This window comes from Bos javanicus, chromosome 6 (assembly GCF_032452875.1).
Source record: "Bos javanicus breed banteng chromosome 6, ARS-OSU_banteng_1.0, whole genome shotgun sequence".
NCBI lineage: Eukaryota > Metazoa > Chordata > Mammalia > Artiodactyla > Bovidae > Bos > Bos javanicus.
Window position 1 is genome coordinate 29,512,871 of NC_083873.1, and position 23,406 is coordinate 29,536,276.

At 38.9% G+C, this 23,406-nt stretch overlaps 1 protein-coding gene across 2 annotated transcripts in view; it reads left to right on the forward strand.

Annotated features, from left to right (window-relative positions):
- Positions 1-23,406, forward strand: part of UNC5C (unc-5 netrin receptor C) — a 426,113-nt gene that overhangs the window by 272,797 nt on the left and 129,910 nt on the right. For both annotated transcript variants that reach the window (XM_061419608.1, XM_061419609.1), the window contains exon 3: positions 6,591-6,734. In XM_061419608.1, coding sequence (XP_061275592.1) covers positions 6,591-6,734 — 144 coding nt within the window. The remainder of the gene's footprint in view (positions 1-6,590; positions 6,735-23,406) is intronic.

Here is a 23,406-nt window from a genome sequence, read left to right on the forward strand (position 1 = left end):
CCAGGCCTCCCTGTCCATCAACAACTCCCAGAGTTCACCCAGACTCATGTCCATCGAGTCAGTGATGCCATCCAGCCATCTCATCCTCTGTTGTCCCTTTCTCCTCCTGCCCCCAATCCCTCCCAGCAATCAGAGTCTTTTCCAATGAGTCAACTCTTCGCATGAGGTGGCCAAAGTACTGGAGTTTCAGCTTTAGCATCATTCCTTCCAAAGAAATCCCGGGGCTGATCTCCTTCAGAATGGACTGGTTGGATCTCCTTGCAGTCCAAGGACTCTCAAGAGTCTTCTCCAACACCACAGTTCAAAAGCATCAATTCTTCGGCACTCAGCCTTCTTCACAGTCCAACTCTCACATCCATACATGACCACAGGAAAAACCATAGCCTTGACTAGACGGACCTTGTTGGCAAAGTAATGTCTCTGCTTTTGAATGTGCTATCTAGGTTGGTCACAACTTTCCTTCCAAGGAATAAGCATCTTTTAATTTCATGGCTGCAGTCACCATCTGTAGTGATTTTGGAGCCCAGAAAAATAAAGTCTGACACTGTTTCCACTGTTTCCCCATCTATTTGCCATGAAGTGATGGGACCAGATCCATGATCTTTGTTTACTGAATGTGGAGCTTTAAGCCAACTTTTTCACTCTCCACTTTCACCTTCATCAAGAGGCTTTTTAGTTCCTCTTCACTTTCTGCCATAGGGGTGGTGTCATCTGCATATCTGAGGTTATTGATATTTCTCCCGGCGATCTTGATTCCAGCTTGTGCTTCTTCCAGCCCAGCATTTCTCATGATGTACTCTGCATATAAGTTAAATAAGCAGGGTGACAATATACAGCCTTGACGTACTCCTTTTCCTATTTGGAACCAGTCTGTTGTTCCATGTCCAGTTCTAACTGTTGCTTCCTGACCTGCATACAAATTTCTCAAGAGGCAGATCAGGTGGTCTGGTATTCCCATCTCTTTCAGAATCTAATACCCTAGTAAGTTGCAATTCCCAATTACACAAAGTAATTTTAGTTACTTAGGTGGCCTGTTCATATATTATATATTAAAAATTCAAGGGAAACATTTCAGAGGGAAGTTGGTAAATTATGCATTTACAGTGTCTGCTGTTCCTGATGTACTTTAAAGATTGTCAAATGACTTTGTGTAACAAAGAGCAATGTTGTAATTATAAAGTTCTGCCTTCCAAGTTATCATATTTATTATTTTAGTGAGAGTTATAAGTTACTAAAATAATTTTCAGTTTTTATGGTATGACATCCTTTTAAATAAAAGGATTTTGTGTGATTAAATTTATATTAAGACATCTCAAACTGTTATGTTTCATATTTTAGATACTGGTGAAAATTAATAGGATTGAGCTCTAAGAGAAAGCATGAAAAAGAGAAAACATGTTAATTCAATAAAATGTTGTAGTATATTCCAGAACATCCTTACCTGCAGCTTTGTACGTTTCCAAGTACTATGTGAATATATTCCGATGAGATTTGGTAGAGTGACCTCTGTAGCTCTTCTCCCCATAGGGAGAATACTGGAAGAAATAGAACTGCCAGGTCTACACAGCAAAGTGTCTCAAAACCTCCCTTTGCACGTGAAAGATCAAGTGATTGGGACGAATGAAAAATACAACTGGGGCACACAAAACACCTCAGACTAACATGAGGTGAAGATGCTTTTTAGTGAAACATACATGGGGTATTAAATGATGCAGATTTGATAAACATATTTTAAAAAGATGATGCATAACTTGAGTATCACCTAATAAACATGATAAATAAGTAGCACAAGCTTGGATGTGATACTTGATCCATCTTTACATTTCTGGAACTTAACAGTTAATTTTTGACATTAGTAAATTTTTACTATTTGTTGAAAGCACTGCAGATTATATTTCTGGGGAAATGTGGATATGCTTTAAATAATTTTACAGCAGCATTAATCACAAATTTGATCACTTTATAATAATCTCTAGGAAAACACTTAGTGATGTCAACACTATTAGAAGTTAAAATTATGCTAAAGATAAGAAATAATTGTCAAGTACCAGATTTTATTGCTCTATTCGTGTATAGCCTCATAAAGATCCAATCAGAGGGTTGCATTTATATCTGAATTTCTAAGGTCAGTTGAAACTCCCTATTAACAAGTACATATTCATGCTCATTATAAGACTTCTTGGTATAATATGCTAATTACTTTTCTACACTCTGGCTCCCAAAGCACAATGATTCCTGTTATAAAAGCAAATCACTGCAAACTTCAAACAGCATGCATCCTTGAGATGCCACTATTAAAGGATGAACAGTGATGGGAAATCTTTGATGTTATCAGACGGGATGGAAAATACACATTTGTATTTGAGTAAATCCTGTAGACCGAAGCATTTCTCCCCACCCTTAAATAACCTGAAACCAATTTCAAGTTGCCAAATGCTCTTCAAAGCAACCTGCCTTGGAAGTAACGCTGATGGCATTTCAAATTTCAAGGCAGCTTGCTTTTTCCATCTCACGACTTCAAGCAGATTTGAAATTTCACTTTCAAAGAGAAAGGACATTACCTACTTTTACCCAAACCACTAGTCTCTGGTTTGATGAACAAAATGTCATAGGTAATGAACTTAGCTATGATAATAAAAAGATGATATGTGACCCAGTAACTCAGAGTCTGAATAATGCAGCTAATTCTAGACAATTCTAAAATGTAAGTATTTAGATACTTAATATTTCAGTTTTTTCTTTTCTGGTGGTGCTGACCAAAAGTTGGAATATAAGCTTTGGGCCTGTGGCAGGGCCAGTGTACCCAACTGTAATTAATCCATCTCCTGCTGAATGGAGCATCTGTGAAGCTGAAGACAAAAATCAGTGTGTGCTTGACTCCTGGGCCCATGGGGAGCCTGGGCCACACAATTCAGAACATTCATACTGTGAATAATCCCTGTAGTAGGAGGGTAGGTCTGTGGCTTCATAAAAGGATTTAGATTTGTGGTTAATAGAACCATCCATGAGCCTCTTTGGGCAAAAGGATACAGTAGCCCTCATGAAGTTTCCCTAGCTTTTAATTATGTTTCCTTTCATTGCTTTAAATAAAAGGGAGGAGTGAAACCTGAAGTTATCATCTTGGGACACAAAATATTTGTATGCGGTTTTAATATCCTGAGCCTGTTTTGCTGCTGCTCTCTACATTTTGGAAAGAGCCATTATAGTCCTAAGGAACTACACACTGCAGGTTTATCAGCCCTTTGGTGACTGTAAATTTACTGCAGCAACCTTTAGAGGAAGTGTTTCTTTTCCAGTAACTGACTTTCTGCATGAACAGAAAAGGTACAAACAAATAAAACAGGCAAGAGTATTAAATACCAGAGTGGAGTTAAAAAGGTGGCGGGAAAGGAGAGAAGACGGCTCCATCTTTGCACCAGTTTCTAGACATCAGAAAAATGAGAATAATTACAATGAGACAAGAAAATGAAAGGCATAAGCAAGGACCAGGAAAGAGGAAGGAAAGTAGTGCTATTTGTTAAAGTTGGTTTTTCACTGTGGAGGCTGGACATTGGCTAAAATAATATAGTAATCTTTTCAAAGATTGGGATATGCCAGTTACTTGAAAATTCTTTTTAAGCTGATCACTATTTAAACATAAAAGCTTTACTAATTTCCAAAATTTTAAGGTAACATTAAATATATTTAATAAATATTTTAAAATAGAGTCACTCCGTTAGGACCTTGCCCTGCCTTGGGCTTGTAAAACCCACCTTCCTGGGCTTCATTCCAGTTCAGGGACTCATGAGTTGGACTTAAAGACTTAGTTTTTTCTGTGACTCAACTCTCATCCACTTGTGATGGGAAGAATTATCTATCCTCTAATGAGTCAGCATCTGCTGCTGTTGGGGGATTGTTAATTTCCCTCAGTGTTTTTATCCATAAGAGAATGTCCTAGATTTTAGGGTAAGTACAGAAACACTCTTTTTTAGAATCTCCAGATGACAGCTCTTTCATGTTACTTATACCAAGAAGTCATGATCAAACATTTTAAGAAATCATGACTTTTATGAGCTACTTAAACTCTGTATCCTATACCTGTCACTGTATCATGTGTCATTTCATTTATGCATTTATATATGCATGCCTTTTTTATTCTCATCTGATTATGTCATCTTCTTAAAACACTCGACTCTCAGAAAGAAATCCCAAATCCTAAACATGGTGTACAACAGTGGTTCTCAAACTATAGCATGCATCAGGATTCTTGGAGGACTTGTTAAAATATTGCTGGGCTGGACTCTCAATCGTTCTTTTTCGCTGAGTCTGGAGTAGAACCCAGGAATTTGCATTTTCATCAAGTTCCAGGTGATGTTGATACAGCTGTTCTGTGGGCCATACTTTGAGAACTGCAGGTTCACAAGAATGTATATAAATCGGTCACTTTCTTGTCTCTGGGTTCACTTCATGCTGGCATTCTCTGTGTGCAGTGCTCAGGTGTCTTCTCCTGGGTTCCCAGTCTCTTCCTTCCCTTTCTTCTTCTTACCATGTGTCCTGTGCCTCTCCCCATATGATTTAATCAGTCTAACTCATGCAGGATCCTTCATACTAAGTTGAGTCTCCTTGTTATTTACTCTCATTACTTCAATACTTCTTTGCAGCATTGAACACAATTGTAATTAAATAATAAATTTATACATTTATTATAATTCAAGTTACTACGTGCCCTTCTCACAAAAATAAAGCTTCATTAAGGATAAGGCCCCAGTGCAATATTTTCTGCATAATTGATGCTTGATAGATATTTTGTCCATGAATGAATGAATGAACAAACAATACAAACTAACATAATTAATTTCTCTTACTGTGCTCATACATGATGCTCATACATAATTTATGCCCCTGCTCCCTAACGGGTGTCCCTTCCAGTTCTCTCAAAGACACTCCAGGCTAGCAGGGTGTGCAAGAGAAGTGGCAGTTGCCCACATACATTGCCCATATATGTTTAATTTCATTTTTCTTGCTCAATGCTAAGAGGCATATTTCAGGATGAATCTCTGAACTAGACTTTGGTATCACAAGATAAATACCCCTAAAATGATAATCCCAGACTCAAGTTCAAGTTTAATTATTTTAGGATTATATAATGCTGTGAAATAAATTTCAATTATTTGAGCATTTTAACTGGAATTCACTTTATTTTTAATAGGATTTTGGTTACATTGTTATTAAAGAGAAACATTTGGGCTTTCAAAAATTCATGAAAACTTTAAAGTCATTCATTCTCTGGCTAGAACAGCAGAGGTTTGTTAACTAAGGCTAATATTTCTTTCAATAAAAAACAATGTGCCAAATAAAGCCATTTAAAATGACTTAGTTTTTTTAAAAATCACCGTATATTTATAAAGTACTAGATCATATAATAATAAACCTAAATATATATACTTGTGTATTTAAATATACATGTTAATGATTTATATACCTATGATTATTATTTTATGTCATTCTCTCTCATTTTATGTAAAGAGTTAATGAAGATCATAGCATCTGATCCCATCTCTTCATGGGAAATAGATGGGGAAACAGTGGAAACAGTGTCAGACTTTATTTTTTGGGGCTCCAAAATCACTGCAGATGGTGACTGCAGCCATGAAATTAAAAGACGCTTACTCCTTGGAAGGTAAGTTATGACCAACCTAGATAGCATATTCAAAAGCAGAGACATTACTTTGCCAACAAAGGTCCGTCTAGTCAAGGCTGTGGTTTTTCCTGTGGTCGTGTATGGATGTGAGAGTTGGACTGTGAAGAAGGCTGAGTGCCGAAGAATTGATGCTTTTGAGCTGTGGTGTTGGAGAAGACTGTTGAGAGTCCCTTGGACTGCAAGGAGATCCAACCAGTCCATTCTGAAGGAGATCAGCCCTGGGATTTCTTTGGAAGGAATGATGCTAAAGCTGAAACTCCAGTACTTTGGCCACCTCATGTGAAGAGTTGACTCATTGGAAAAGACTCTGATGCTGGGAGGGATTGGGGGCAAGAGGAGAAGGGGATGACAGAGGATGAGATGGCTGGATGGCATCACCGACTCGATGGATGTGAGTCTGAGTGAAGTCCGGGAGTTGTTGATGGACAGGGAGGCCTGGCGTGCTGCAATTCATGGGGTCGCAAAGAGTTGGACACGACTGAGTGACTGAACTGAACTGAACTGATACTGTAAAGCTGTGTACAGCACATGGGTATCTTACACACAACCTGTATAATTAAGATAGAATCCTTAGAAGACTTTAAATTCAAGTTCATGTTTGAATACACAGAGAAAGATAACTTGGTGGTGGGTGAATATTAGGTAATAAGGGAAAAGGATTTTTGTGGATAGATCTAATTCACTTTCATCTTCTGATGAATCCAGAAGATTTCAAATAGCAAATAAGAGAATGAGACAGCTGTGAATCAAGTAACTGGAGTTAGAATGAAGTCAGAGGAGATGAGAGGCAATATGTGATTTGTTGGTCCACGGCATTAAGAAGGATCACTGGGGAAAAAATTAGGTATGATGTTTTGTATTTTGTTAGTACAAGTCTTCTTTTGACTTAAATCTTCCTTTGCCTTGGCAGGTCTCATTGTCCGGGAAGTGAGCATTGAGATTTCACGCCAGCAAGTGGAAGAACTCTTTGGGCCTGAAGATTACTGGTGCCAGTGTGTAGCCTGGAGCTCGGCAGGCACCACCAAGAGCCGGAAAGCCTACGTGCGCATCGCGTGTAAGTCACTATGCAGGGGCATTGTGGGTTCCAGAAGCTAATGGAATATGGGAAAACTTGACCACACCTGCTCTGGTGTCGAAGAACCCTGGTTGAAAACTGCTCCTAGACTTCTGCATTTGAGCTACACTTTCCCCTTAAGTCATCAGAATATCATTTCATTTTTTGTTTCGAAGCACTGAGTAATTTTCCTTTAGGGATGTGAAAGAATTAGTGCTACTTTCAAAAGTCTGAGTGTTCTTTTTTAATCTAATAGTAATTAGGCTATAGGAAAACAACTACATTCCTTTAATGAGTTTATTCTGCCAATTTGTTAGGACAGTGTTGACTAGTTTTGCTATTAGAAATAGAAATTACCCGGCAAAGCTTCTCTATTTATTTTAGAACTGTTTTAATGCATCAAAACACACCACTGTTTTCCAAACTGTATTAATTTCTAGAGTATTTCAGAAAGATATTTCTAGTATACTTTCAGGGAGAGGTTAAAAGGGTTCCATAATCAGTAAATGTAGGAAATACTTTTTTGGACAAAGTTAAAGAAGTTCCTTCATTGCAAAACTTTCCAGATCCTTTAATATGCTAATGGGCATATTATCCCCAAGGAGGAGATGTTGCCTGCAGCTCTTTCTGCAGACCCTTTTCTCAGTGAGTACTATTCACACCTTGAACAGCATGGATGCTGCTTTAATGTCTGAAGTTTCCATACTGAGAAATTTTCTCAAGTGTGAAACCACTGAAAACCATGTAAATCGTACTATCTGAATTCCTTGGCATGTCTGTTCCAGCATGTATGTGAAGTTGCTTCAGTTGTGTCTGATTCTGTGAGATCCCATGGACCGTAGCCCACCAGACTTCTCATCCATGGGATTCTCCAGGCAAGAATACTGGAGTAAGTCACCATGCCCTCCTCCAGGGGAATCTTCCCAACCTAGGGATCAAACTCTCGTCTCTTGTATCTACTGTATTGGATGCAGGTTCTTTACCACTAGAGCCAACTGGGAAGCCCCTTGCATGCCTGTAGTTTACTAAATTTCAGTTTGCATTGATGTCAGTGTCACTTTCCTCTAATATGTCACTGTGTGCATGCCTGCTCAGTCATGTCATATGGTCAGTCAAGCATGCTCAGACTGTAGCCCACCAGGATCCTCTGTCCATGGGATATCCCAGGCAAGAATATTGGAATGGGTTCCCATTTTCTCTTCCAGAGGATCTTCCTGACCTAGGAATCAAACCCCTTGATCAAATCTCTTGCATCTCCTGCTCTGGCAGGCAGATTCAGATTCTTGACCGCTGAGCCACTGGGAAGTCACCAAGTTCAAGCAGTTTTGGCTCCGATGCATCTCACAATTCCTGTTCTTGCCTGTACTTTCCCTTCTGTTTGATCTAGATCCCAGCCATTACAATCACTTACCAGTTAGTCTCCATGATTCTAGTGTTTTACCTTTTCTAGCCCTTCCTCCCTATTACCACAAATGCAAGATTCTGGAAGATTCCTAAAACTCAGGTCTTACCTCAGCTCACCTCCATCCCTGCTTAAAATTTTATAGTGGCTTCTGAGATAAAGTCAAAATTTCCTACAATAGTATATATCACTGTATTTGTTTACTAGAGCTGCTGTAACAAAATTCTACCAACTGGTGGCTTAAACAAGAGAAATTTATTTTCTCACAGATCTGGAAGCTGGAGTCCAAGATCAAGGTGCTGGCAATATTGGTTTCTGCTGAAGCTCCTCTCCTTGGCTTATAGATGGTCATCTTCTCCATGTCTTCACATGATCTTCCTTCTGTAACTGTCTGGATCCAAATTTCTCTTCTTATAAGGATGCCAGTCATGTTAGGTTAAGGCTACCCAAATGACCTCATTTTAACTTAATCACCTCTTTAAAGGTCATATCTCCAAATACTTTCTGAGGTATACTGGGCGCTAGGATGTCAACTTGTAAATTTTGGAGGGGGGATGCATTTCAGCCCATAACAACCACATGTCATTGTTTCCGTAATGTAACCTAAGTTTCCAGCTCTGACCACAAAGAATGTTTCCTATCTACTCACACTAGATTAGAAATACTTCCATTTCTTTGTTTCCAGCTGTTATTCATCCTGAAGCACTTTACCTTTCTCTTACTTCCTTTCATTCTTTGTAAAAATTCATTTATTCAACAAATATTTACTAAGCATTTACTCTCTTACTGAGATAATTTTAGGTATTTGGTATGGAGCCAGAATCAAAACACGTAATGATCCCTGCCCTCAAGAGGCTTGTTTCTGCTAAACAAGTTGTTGTTGTTTAGTCGCTAAGTTGTGTCTGACTTTTTGGGACCCCATGGACTGTAGCCCCCAGGCTCCTCTGTCCATAGGATTCTCCAGGCAAAAATACTGGAATGGGTTAGCATTCCCTTCTCCAGGGATCTTCCTGACCCAGGGATTGAACCCACATCTCCTGCATTGCAGGCATATACTTATTCTTTACGGCTGAACCACCAGGGAAGCTAGAGCACACTCTTAATGAAGTAAGTAATCAGTAACAGAGCAGATGGTAAGTGTTATGAAGAAAGACAGTGGGGGAAGGGGGTATGCTGTGCTGGGGACTGTGGTCAGAGAAGGCCTGCAGAAGAAGTTGGCAGTTGAAGCAACCTGAAGAAGGGGGAGGGGGGGAGTCAGAGAGAGGGGACAGCGAGTGGCATAAATACAAATGCCCTGAAGCAGGAATGTTTGCTGGTGCCAGGAAGATTGAATTGGCCACAGTGGCTGGAAGAGGGTGAGGGAGAGGAGTCTCCTAGATGAGTTGAGAAAGGTAAGGACAGGAAGGGCAGTGTGGATATGGTCTAGGCCCTGTGGGTGTAGCATCTTTGGTTCTCAGTATGAAATGGGAACTTTGGAATGTTTTCTGCAGAGGAGTTCATGCCCTGACTTCCATTTTAGAAGAACACCTGACTGCTCTGTTGAGAAAAGATCGTGAGAAGCAAAAGTAGATGCAAGGGAGACCAGTTATGAGGCGGCAGCTGTGAGAGATGTTAGGACAGCCTAGATTAGAAGCTGTGGCACTGGTGAGACCTAGATTCCAGATTTATTTAAAGGCAGAGGTAGTGGGGTATTTTTTTTTTTTTTTTTTTGAGAAAGAGAGAGGTTGGATGTGGAATGTGAGAGAAAGAATGATTCAGAAGACCTGAACTTGAAGGATTTTTCAGTTGTCTTTAGTGAAGTCATTCTTGCCTCATCAGTCTCCAGAATGATAGGGGTTCCTTTCTCAAACCTTTCAGACAAGTGCATCTGTCCTCTTAATGTAGGGCTTGTGTCCTTTGAATTATGTTCACTTGTTGTAATGTCTGTGTTTCAGGCCAATGAGTTCCTTGAGATCCATTTTGCTTAATTCAGCTTTGCTTAACTGTATATCTTCAGTGTTCAGCACAATGCCTAGAACATCAAAGATGTTTAATAAATTTTGTTCAGTTAAGACCATTATAACCATCATTGCTCTCTATTAATCATTCCTCTCTGAGCATGTCTGAAGGGATTTTTCTCTTTGTCTTAGTGGGTTCTCTATGAAGTAGACTCTGAGATGGAGACATGCATGCAGGTAATATATTAACGAGTATTCTCTGGAACAGTATCTGTGGAGAAATAGACTTGGGCAGGGGGAGAAATTGAACTGCAGTTCAGGTACAACAAAAGATGATGCCATAGGGGACACTGGAGTTAGGATGGCCCTGCAGAGTTGTCCCACCATGAGGCACAGGAGTGAGTGGCCCTTTATCCCTAACATTGACTAGTCAGTGGATGTGGTCTTTTCTCTTCTGTTCTGTTCACCCTCACCAACTTGTATGACCTGGGTCAATTCAGCTCATCTCAACTGAGGGCAATTTCTGGAGGGAGAGTCTGGGAGCCTTCACCATCAACACTCCCAGCAGAGGGGATCAGTCCTGAAAGTGGATGTCATCCACTACAGTCATCTATCGCAAATCTTTTAGATTTCATTTTATTAATTATGAAGTAAAAAGATACTTTCAAACATGTTAAAAATAAACGAATGAACTGCTTTGGTCAAATAATTAAATGAACTCAAGTTAGCTTTAGTTATAATCAAAAGAGGCACAATGATATAAAACTATCTTTCATTGCTATATGTTCATTAATATCAAGTATAATAGATATTTAAAATTGCCAATTTACAATTTATAACAAATTTACTTGCTTAAAAGCTGAAGTTTAATTAGTTAATCTATTTATTAATAATACAAACCCTTCTTCTAGTAAGACATTGATTTGCCATAGCACCTTTTCATCTTCATGTATTAAGACTGAAGAGCAATTTGCTTGTACTTCCATAATTAACTGAACTCATGTGTTAGTAGTCAAGGAACAACATCCAATGTATAAAGATTTACTCATACAGATTTACCTCCTGATGAAAAGAAAAGTTAAATTTCAAATTCTCCTTGTCAGAGCTGATCCCTACCAAGCATGCCCTCACTAATGGTACAGGAAGGTTGCAGATTCTCTGGTTTGTTCTGTTTCAAGTCAGCCGGGGTGCTTTGCCCAGGAATATGTGACAGATGGCTGTCACATCCACTGCAATTAAAGTTTAAATTTTTTTCAGGTAAAGACAGCCATGATGCTAGAGATAATTAAGTTCACTTACCCCTCATCTAATTTGATCTATATTCACTATGTGTGAATAGTGTACACTATGTGTTCTATACTATAAATAGTGTATATTTATGTGTGTATATGGATGTGAGTATACACACATATATATGTGTGTACTAAAAAGGGGGCCATAGTTCCTCCATGAAAAAGCTCTATTTTAAGAAGTTTATAAAGTAGAAATGAATATTAGCCATTCTCTTATTTATTTGTTTGCTTATGTATATTTTGGAGAAGGCAATGGCACCACACTCCAGTACTCTTGCCTGGAAAATCCCATGGATGGAGGAGCCTGGTGGGCTGCAGTCCATGGGGTCGCTAAGAGTCGGACACGACTGAGCGACTTCACTTTCACTTTTCACTTTCATGCATTGGAGAAGGCAATGGCAGCCCACTCCAGTGTTCTTGCCTGGAGAATCCCAGCGACGGGGGAGCCTGGTGGGCTGCCGTCTCTGGGGTCGCACAGAGTCGGACACGACTGAAGCGACCTAGCAGCAGCAGTTATGTATATTTTGTATATTCAAACTATATAAAATACAAAAATAATGTTGTGAGACAATCAGAGCAGAGGGAAAATAGGAAATAGGGAAAAGTTAGGATTTGGCCAGAAATGAGCTGAGGACACAATGTGCCTGCTCTGGAATCACGCATGTTTACCAGATGGCAGTGTCCGGCGGCCTTAGTGGGTGCCACAGCTTCCTCTGGAGAGCAAGGGGTTTCTTCTGAGGGAACTCATATGGGCACTGTAATGACTGTCTAAGTAGAACCCTGTGGTGATGCAGCTGCCCATTTCATTGGGTTTTTTCTTCCAGTGTCCCTTGCTATAGTCAATGACAAAGTTCTGAATGTTCAAGGGAGGAAAATGTAATTCAGGCAGAATGTCAGCAAACCCTGTGTCTCTTCAGGAAATGTCTTGGCTGCTATTGCTGATGTTGTGATCGTTGATGATGTTGTGGTTGCTGTTGTCAGGGGATGGTGGGCATTATGTGAAAAGCAGAGCAAAGTGGAGTGGTTGGAGCAAATGCTTAGGGCCAGGTTGACCTATATATTCAAATCCTAGTTCCATCACTTACTAGTGTGACCTTAGTCAAGCAATGTAACCCCTCTGAGACTTAGTTCCATCAACCATGAAATGAAAATGATAGGGTTATTTCAAGATTAAACTGGGATAAAGTTGTAAAGCATATGGCATAGTGCCAGACACAAAGCAAATGCTCAGTGAATGATAATAGTGTTCATAAAAACAGAGATAATGATTCAAACAACTTTATTTGTGCATTCTGAAATTTAGTAGTACCAAGTTAACTTTGAAAACTAAGGAGTTTTTCCTTCTTTCACCACTTCCTGTACATCCTGAGCTGTCAGTCCTAGAAGTTGAAGTTGTCTGCCAATTCAAGTATAATTAGACTGTAATTTTGTCCCTACGCCTGAGGATGGAGGAGCCCTCTGCATCTCCACCCTTCTCCTCAATTCAGGAGTTACAGTGGATCTATGTGCACAGATAATCCATCTTCTCTGGGATGTCAGGATAGTTCCTAGGGAGTTTCTCTTTCTTCTGTGTACAAACCTATAAATAACAGCCACCATCACAAAGGGCACTGACTACAAATTGGAATAAGGCAGTTCCTGGGAAGAATGAAAGGGGAACAGGGAAGACTTCTCTGCCCTACTCTCATAGTTCACTTCTCCTTTTCCCTGAGATCTGAGCTACCTTGTGAGCCACCTGTGGGTGTCAAACAGGCTGTGTTTACATCTGTAATTCTGTAGTGCCTAACACACTGTCCAGAACAAGGAAGTATGAGGAAATATGATGCCAGCCACCTGTCATTTCAGTTTTTCCAGTAGCCATCATTAAAAAAGTAAAAAGCAAACATAAAAGAGGCCAAATTAATTTTAATAATATATTAGTTCAGTTTCATGCATTGGAGAAGGAAATTGCAACCCACTCCAGTGTTCTTTCCTGGAGAATCCCAGGGATGGGGGAGCCTGGTGGGCTGCCATCTATGGGGTCGCACAGAGTCAGACACGGCTAAAGCAACTTAGCAGCAGTACTTAGCAGTCAGTTCAGTTTAGTTCAGTCACTCAGTCGTGTCCTACTCTTCGTGACCCCATGAATCGTAGCACACCAGACCTCCCTGACCATCAACAACTCCCGGAGTTCAACCAGATTCACATCCATCGAGTCAGTGATGCCATCCAGCCATCTCATCCTCTGTCGTCCCCTTCCCCTCCTGCCCCCAATCCCTCCCAGCATCAGAGTCTTTTCCAATGAGTCAACTCTTCACATGAGGTGGCCAAAGACTGGAGTTTCAGCTTTAGCATCATTCCTTCCAAAGAAATCCCAGGGCTGATCTCCTTCAGAATGGACTGGTTGGATCTCCTTGCAGTCCATGGGACTCTCAAGAGTGTTCTCCAACACCACAGTTCAAAAGCATCAATTCTTCGGCCTTCTTCACAGTCCAACTCTCACATCCATACATGACCACAGGAAAAACCATAGCCTTGACTAGATGGACCTTTGTTGGCAAAGTAATGTCTCTGCTTTTGAATATGCTATCTAGGCTGGTCATAACTTACCTTCCAAGGAGTAAGCGTCTTTTAATTTCATGGCTGCAGTCACCATCTGCAGTGATTTTGGAGCCCCAAAAATAAAGTCTGACACTGTTTCCACTGTTGCCCCATCTATTTCCCATGAAATGATGGGACCGGATGCCATGATCTTCGTTTTCTGAATGTTGAGCTTTAAGCCAACTTTTTCACGCTCCTCTTTCACTTTCATCAAGACACTCTTTAGTTCCTTTTCACTTTCTTCCATAAGGGTGGTGTCATCTGCATATCTGAGGTGATTGATATTTCTCCTGGCAATCTTGATTCCAACTTATGCTTCTTCCAGTCCAGCGTTTCTCATGATGTACCCTGCATATAAGTTAAATAAACAGGGTGACAATATACAGCCTTGACGTACTCCTTTTCCTATTTGGAACCAGTCTGTTGTTCCATGTCCAGTTCCAACTTTTGCTTCCTGACCTGCATACAAATTTCTCAAGAGGCAGGTCAGGTGGTCTGGTATTCCCATCTTTTTCAGAATTTTCCACAGTTTATTGTGATCCACACAGTCAAAGGCTTTGGCATAGTCAATAAAGCAGAAATAGATGTTTTTCTGGAACTCTCTTGCTTTTTCGATGATCCAGTGGATGTTGGCAATTTGATATGGTTCTTCTGCCTTTTCTAAAATCAGCTTGAACATCAGGAAGTTCACAGTTCACATATTGCTAAAGCCTGGCTTGGAGAATTTTGAGCATTACTCTACTAGCATGTGAGATGAGTGCAGTTTTGCGGTAGTTTGAGCATTCTTTGGCATTGCCTTTCTTTAGGATTGGAATGAAAACTGACTTTGCCAGTCCTGGCCACGGCTGACTTTTCCAAATTTGCTGGCATATTGAGTGCAGCACTTTCACAGCATCATCTTTCAGGATTTGAAATAGCTCAACTGGAATGCCATCACCTCCACTAGCTTTGTTTGTAGTGATGCTTTCTAAGGCCCACTTGACTTCACATTCCAGGATGTCTGGCTCTAGGTCAGTGATCACATCATCGTGATTATCTGGGTCGTGAAGATCTTTTTTGTACAGTTCTTCTGTGTATTCTTGCCATCTCTTCTTAATATCTTCTGCTTCTGTTAGTTCCATACCATTTCTGTCCTTTATCGAGCCCATCTTTGCATGAAACGTTCCCTCGGTATCTCTGATGTTCTTGAAGAGATCTCTACTCTTTCCCATTCTGTTGTTTTCCTCTATTTCTTTGCATTGATCGCTGAAGAAGGCTTTCTTATCTCTTCTTGCTATTCTTTGTAACTCTGCATTCAGATGCTTATATCTTTCCTTTTCTCCTTTGCTTTTCGCTTCTCTTCTTTTCACAGCTATTTGTAAGGCCTGCCCAGACATCCATTTTGCTTTTTTGCATTTCTTTTCCATGGGGATGGTCTTGATGCCTGTCTCCTGTACAATGTCAGGAACCTCATTCCATCACTCTATCTATCAGATCTAGGCCCTTAAATCTATTTAAGTTATTATTTAAGTTAAATCTATTTAAGTTAAATTATTTAAGTTAAATCTATTTAAGTTAATATGTTAGTTAGTCCACTTTATTTAAACTATCATTTCAATAAAATACCCAATATAAACAAGTATTCATGACAAGTTTTGCATTCTTTTTTTCATACTAATTTTTGCACTACCTCTTAGTTAGGACTAGCCACAGGTCAATTGCTCCATAGCCACATGTGTCTCACGTTGGATAGATGGGCTTTGGAATTCTAATAATAGAGGAACTGTTTCAATCACTTTTTCACCTCACATAGTTACTCTGTGTGTGTGTATGTGTGTGTGTGTGTGGTGAAACACTAGAATCTATTCTGTTAGCAAATTTTAAGTATGCAGTATCATATTATTAACAATAGTAACCATAGTGTACAAAAATATCCCCAGAACTTAATCATCTTGTAACTGAAAGTTTGTACCCTTTGACTAACTTTGGATGGTTCATTCAATTCTTGCACCAGTGCTGGCGTGACAGGTGTTATTATCCTCATTTTACAGATGAGGAAATGAAGGACAAAGAGAAATTTGAAAACCTGCCCAACAGATTTCCCTGGGGTCAGTGCCTAATGCTTGGTGCTGATGATGCTGGGGACCCAGGTTTGATCCCTTGTCAGGGAACTAAAGGAGCCTACATGCTACAGCTAAACACTCCACATACTGCAACTAAAAGATCATGCTGCAATGAAGATCTTTGCATGCTGCAAGTAAAACCCGGTGCAGTCAAATTAAATAAATATTTTTTAAAAAATAATAAAAAACCTGCCTGAGTTCAAAGTTCATATATGGAGAAGCAGGTCAGATCAGCTGAGAAGTCCATGCCTTGACGCAACACATTGGATACAAATAAGAGAGGAGGTGACAATTGATTTTTGTGTCAGTTGGCAATTAAAAAAAAATATCGTATTTTCCACATGGATAATGTTATAGGTTCATTATTATTTATAATGCAGAAATGTAAGAAGGCTTTGGGTTCCCACTTCTCTCCTGTTACTTGATCTGTTCCAACCACACCAGTTTCTTTTCTTAGAGAATATAATACGCTAATGCCAATAGCTCTTCCTTCACACCTGGAGCATTCTCCTCTACTCTACCTGCGGAAGAAAGGAAGAGTGGCTCACTTCCTTCGTTCATTCAGATTTCTAACAAGACAGCAGCTCTTTAAAAACCAGGTATTTGGAATGATTTAGATTATACCATGACAGAATCTGGCAGCCTAATGCCAAGTGTCTTGGTAGAGCTCAGCAAGCGCAAGTTTGCCAGCACACCAGAGTAAATGGCCTGATTACTAACATGCATTTCCGAGCTGTGGTTTGATCCCTTGTATGGCTGTTTAAGTCCTGGTGGCTCAGTAGTAAAGAAGCTGCCTGCCAACGCAGGAGACATAGGTTCGATCCCTGGGTTGGAAAGATCTCCTGGAGAAGGAAATGGCAACACACACCAGTATTCTTGCCTGGGAAATCCCGTGAACAGAGGAGCCTGGCAGGCTATAGCCCACGGGGTCACAAAATAGCCAGACACAACTTAGTAACGAGACAACAAGCCCATTATAAGTTACAGAGGCCAGATTTTGAATTAGATGAGATTAATTACCCAATTTAGACATTTTTAGATCAAATAAATTTTTAACAATAAATATCTCATTTCATATAAATGTCAACTGTTGTACTATTTAGTTCATCATGTGGTTTCTGTTTCAAGATTAAAAACCACAACACATTCCAGATTGCATTAGTCTATATTTTTCTAAACGTATTTGCTTTTGTATATAGACAGAAGTTTTCAAGATCAGTGGAGGCCCCACAAATCCATATGCATTTATAGCTCATTTTGTTCTGAGAAGTAGACATCTAATTGATAGAACACTGTCTCATAAGTTATATTTGGGGGGAAGTCTATGGGCTATGTGCTAGAGGAAGGGCTGGTAACCCACTGGACCAAAGTATGCCACTAAAGTGATGTTTTATGCTGTATGAAATGGGAAGTTTATGGCTAAACTGCGTATTTGCAAAAAAGCTTGTCTGTAATCATTGTGTTCTTTTTTGTACTCTGAGAAAAGAGCCTTAACTTTTTGACATATTGGTTTCCTCATCCATAAAGTTGGCATGTTTCTGATTATTTATCCCTAAGACATACCTTAAAAAATATTGTGATGACATATAATCTTTTTTTTTCTGAAACTAAAGATGCAATGTGAATAGAAGAGTGGCTTATATGGGATTTTTTTTCTTCCTCTTTTCTGTAATGGATGTTATTGGAGTTCCAGCTCTAAACTATTTATTTAAAAAAAAAAAAAACCCTTTAGCAAAACTACCTGAATACAAATATGTTTGTTCTATAAATGCCCCCAAAACCAAGAAATAAAGAAGAATGGCTGAAAGTGTACTTCCTTTTGCAGGGATTTAGGATTCATTTAGGATTCTGTTTAAATGACTGTGTGCGGTAAAGGATAGGCATGCCTTGGCAAAACTAAAACATTGCCACGACAATCCTTCTGCTGATTTGCTCAAAGATCATTCTAACCTCTGTCTCTGTCTATAATTATTATGTTCTGAAAGTGTTAGTGGTAAATTCATAAGACTGGTCAAAAACATTAGTTTTTTTAAAAGTAAAAGGAAATTACAAAACAATAACAGGAACAAAGTCAAAATCTTGCATCTTTTTTCTCTCAAAATATCCTGTGACCTAGTAACCAACGTTTAGGGCATGCTTACTGTATGCCCAATTCTGTTATAATCCCCTTATGCATGTTAACTCTTGTGATGCTTCCAACAATCCTATGAGGTAGATTCTGTTATCTTTGCAAATAGTGAAACAGAAGCATGGAAATGAAATATTAGATAACTTACCCAAGCCACTTGTTTAGGAAATGGTAAATCTGAATTATAAACTTTTCTTTTTACAGTACAATTTACTGTATAGGTTTACAGAAATGTGATAGTTCACTTTGCAGTCTAACCATAGAGGAAACTTCATGTTTTTGTTGGTTTGTGGTTTCTTGTTTTGTTTTATTTTATAATATTTAAGAAGAAAAAGTGAGTAAAAAAAGAAAACTTACAACATTTTTATATACTGTGTCCCTTCCATTTAAAAACCACAAGAATTGCTGAATATAACATTTTTTCATGATTTTTTTTAATTCCAGCAAAGATATTCTATTTCTGGAAAAGAAAAGAAAACCATGGCAAACTTTTTAGGGTTCTATAGCATTGTCAGGAATTTTTACTGTTAATAAATGCTCAAAGCTCAGAAGACTAATCTAGTTTTCCCAAAATATGCTATAGTGGTTGGTTCATGACAGTTGTTTTCTGTTAACAGCCAGATTTGGTGAAAGTTATACTCTACTATGACAACATGAAAGTGAAAAGTGAAGTAGCTCAGTTGTGCCCAACTCTTTGCAGCCTTCCAGGCTCCTCTGTCCATGGGATTTTCCAGGCAAGAGTACTGGAGTGGGTTGCCATTCCCTTCTCCAGGGGATCTTCCCAACCCAGGCATCGAACCCGGGTTGCCCACATTGCAGGCAGACTCTTTACCATCTGAGCCACCAAGGAATTATCCCCTTTTATATTATTGGAAGAAAGACACATTTTTCCCTCTAAGAACACAAGTAGTATTAGCATATGTGACCATGGAATTATTTTGTTTGCTAGAGCAACAATTTGAAAGTACATTAAAATGAAATTTTTAAAACTAAATATAGGGTTTGTGTCCCACAGAACCTGCATTCCTATATGACATCACAGAGTTGAGTAGTAAACAAAAAGTGAATTGGTTTTGTACCTATGTCTCTATTACAGTTTGGGAAACCAAAGACAGCCCAGGTTGGTGATAAGGTTTTAAGGCAAAAATAATTCTTTTGCCTAACTTTAAGTTCCCTGCATGTCCCCTAGATGCATGTGAAATTTCAGTGTCCGCCAGACAATGTCAGCCATCAGCCTGAACAAAATTAAGTGCCACTGACCCTGGAAGACATCAACAGGAACTCATTGTCTTAAGAGCCACAGTGTAGAAGCAGATGCGCTTGGTCCCCACAGCCTCCCAGGCTCCTCTCTCCCTCTGCCTACATGGTCTAGCACAGTGCTGCGCACATCATGGTTGTTCCACAGATAATCAATCAGTCAATCAGTCTGTGGTTCCCAGACTTTAGTGCCATGTGTCAGATATACCTGGGGGCCAGTGAAAACTGTGGATTCCTGGATCCCAACTAGGAATGAAATCTGCACTTTTTTTCAAGCACAGCATGGTAATCCCTGAGTTTCTCTTTGGGACACATAACTTTCAGTCATTAGTCTCCCACATTCATAATTATTTTGTCTCATTTGTTTAAGTTTATTTTGACTAACAATGATAATGCCTAAAGTTGATACAGCTACTAAAATGTACTAATACTACAGGGAGTACTTTTTATATTCAAGGCATGATTCTAGAGTTTTTATATAGGCTTCTTCATATATCAACCTGTAAAAGAGTCACTAGTATCATGCTCATTTTTTTAGCTGAAGAAATTAAAGTAAGAGAAGGTTAAGCAGTATGCTCAAGGCTACACAGCTAGTCAGGTGGTGGAATCAGGATCTGAAACAAAGTTTGTCCAAGCTGAAGATCTTGCTCTTGACTGCAATGATATCTTGCTTTGCAGGATATTTCAGATGTTTTTCACAGTGACCTACAATAAAAAATATATTTATATCATGATCTACTAAATAAACATATACCCATCTCCTCACACATACAAATACACAGAGGTGTGTGTGTATGTATATGTGTGTGTACATATGTGCATTCTTAATAATACATCAAGGTTATTGTCTTTCCAGTAGTCATGTATGGATGTGAGAGTTGGACCATAAAGAAGGTAGAGTGATAAAGAATTGATATTTTCAAACTGTGGTGCTATAGAAGACTCTTGAGAGTCCCTTGGATAGCAAGGACATCAAACCAGTCTATCTTAAAAGAAATCAATTCTGAATACTCATTGGAAGGATTGATGCTGAAGCTGAAGCTCCAATACTTTGGCCACCTGATGCAAAAAGCTGAGTCATTGGAAAAGACCTTGATGCTGGAAAAGACTGAGGGCAAGAGGAGAAGGGGGTGGAGGGGAACAGAGGATGAGATGGTTGGATGGCATCACCAACTTAATGGATATGAACTTGAGCAAACTCTGGGAGATAGTGTGGGACAGGGAGGTCTGGCCTGCTGCAGTCCATGGGGTCGCAGAGTTGGATAGGACTTGATGACTGAATGACAATAATACTATGTATGATATACTTGACATTTTCTGTTTATTCAATTTCATATTTTAATGCTGGTATTCAGTCCTCCAAGTTGAATTCATAGTACCCTAAGGACAAATTCCATAAGAAAGATATGGAATGTTAGATACTATGGTTTTTAGACCAAATGATTCAAGTGTGTAAGAGAATGACATGCTGAAATGTACTCAGATGAGAAATCATGTTTCATGCCAGACTCTCTAATAGTAATAGAAATAGTTGTGATAATTTATTACATGTGTTTTATACTTCATAATCTTCCAAACCCTTTTCAGATTCAGTATTTCTTTTAATATTCTCAAAACCCTGTGAGATCTAATATTTGCAAACCCTATGAGATCTAAATCAAAAAACAACCAACATTAATAAGGTAATAATATGTTGTTTCTGTCTTATTATTCAATGGAATTTAAAGATTTTAATTTCCATTAGAATAATCTGTTGTAGTATGTTCATCAGAGAATTCTTGACTTCATAATATCAGTCTGTCACATTGTCAAGAAACTGTCTTTTGAAAAATATTTTATTCTAATAAATCTTTCTGCATAATTAAGTAGCATTGCTAAGAGAATAAACATTTCTAACAAATGTAAATTATTGTTTTCAAACTTGGAGTGAGAACATGATTATTTTCATTTTCAAAGACAATAGTATCAGCCTACCAACTTAGACAGCATAGGGACATCTTTTGCTGGTATTTTCTCCAGGTTTCCTTTCAGATCAGTGGAGCTCACAGGTACTTGGATAGTAATATAACCTGTTACAGTAAAAGCTCCCACCTGTCCAGCCTCAACGTTCCCATTTAGGCCATGCTCACCCTTTCCAGGCAAAGATGCTCATGGGTTGTCGTTGCAGAAGAGACCTGACTGGGGACCCTTTCATAAATATGTGCTTTGGCATGATAGACTTTCTTGCATGCTGTTTTGGGTAGGCATTTCCCTCCCACCTCTCCACAAAGCAAGAAAATTAGTTTTGTCAGTAATTCTCAATGCATTCATAATTTTCAATGTGTTTATAATTCTCAATACTTTTATCATTTTCAAAGCTGCAATATTCATCTGCTCTTGTGATGTATATTATATTGCTTTGTTGTATTTGTACAAAGAATTTTCTGATGTTTTTAATTTGGAATCTTCTGAAACCCATCCATTGCCCCATTTTCTCTTACACCTGTATGTTGAAGTGTACAGAAGTTCCAGGAAGATTGTCCTAAGAGGAGGATTTATAAGCTGTTCTTTTGAAAGATGCATCATCTTCTAAATTGTTGAAAAACAGCTTCTTCTATTATTTCTCTTGGACACTGATAATTGATATAAATACTTAAAGATCTTATCTGACAAAGGCCAGGCTGTTTCCCCTAAAATGCATATTTAAAATGTTAGTCTACTCAGTTATAGGCTCTCAAGAAAAAAGAGACCTTCAAAAGCATCCAGTTATTTACTTCCATTTTGCAAATGAGGAAGAGTCTTCACACTCCCAGGAGCCTTACTCCCAGGTAGCCACCTTGTGTGGGTGCGCATGTGCTCAGTGACTCAGTCGTGCCTTACTCTTTGTGACCTCATAGACTATAACCCACAAGGCTCCTCTGTCCACGAAATTTTCCAGGCAGAAATACTGGAGCAAGTTGCCATTTCCTGCTCTAGGGGATCTTTCCGAGCCAGGGATTGAACCTATGTCTCCTGCATTGCAGGCGGATTCTTGTCAAAAAGCAGAGTTCATGTTTATAGAATGCCTTGAAATTAGTGGGCTTCACATCATAAATAATTTATAATCACTGTATTATATTGCAAAAAAACTCACTGACAGCATCAGAATTCTACCATAAAAAATGAGACGCTGTGTACAGCCACACATGTACTTTCTTTGATTACTGTGTAAATGGTAAATAGAAATCCATATAGTTTCAGGTCTGATTCTACATTTGCTAATTGGATTTCACTGTATGGATTTAGTAAGCCAATATTCATGTTAAGTAAACATCTCTCTGAATACATACTTACAACAAAGGTGATTTTTCTTTTAATTGATGGAATCAATGACTAAATCAGAGATAAGCTGAGTTGACTTTGCAAAAGTAATCTAGGTTTTAATGAAAGGATTTTATACTTATTTCGGTAGTAGCCTTAGAACTAATGGAAAGAAAACAGAAGTGTAGAATCCTAAAGGTCTTCCAAGGGCATAAATTCATCTTTTTCCTGACAGAAATGCCCACATTATTCGAAAACACTCTGTTTTACATCTAATTCCTAGCTGACAAGTGTCCGTTTTTCCTGCTTACTCATTCGTCACCCTCGTGTTCTCTCTGCCTGCAAGGCATCCGGCCTGCCTTCTATCACATCTCTCCAAATGATGAAGGATATGTTTAAAATGTTACTCACACTGCTTGCAGAGTACTTTGGAGGCATATGAAAGGAGCAGCTGCCGTGCTGGACAGCACAATATATTCTATGTTCTTTATACAACCTGAAAGCTAGAAAAGAGATTTTGGCCCGGAATTAAAAGGATTTTTCAGGAAGAAGTATTACAGAGTGAGGGCTTACCTATGAATCATTTTAGAAATCAGATAAAATTTACATACAGTTTAAAATCAAATAACATCAAAACAATATAATTATATGGTATTCACTGACGGTTCAGTTAAACCTGTCTTTTGAAGTACAGG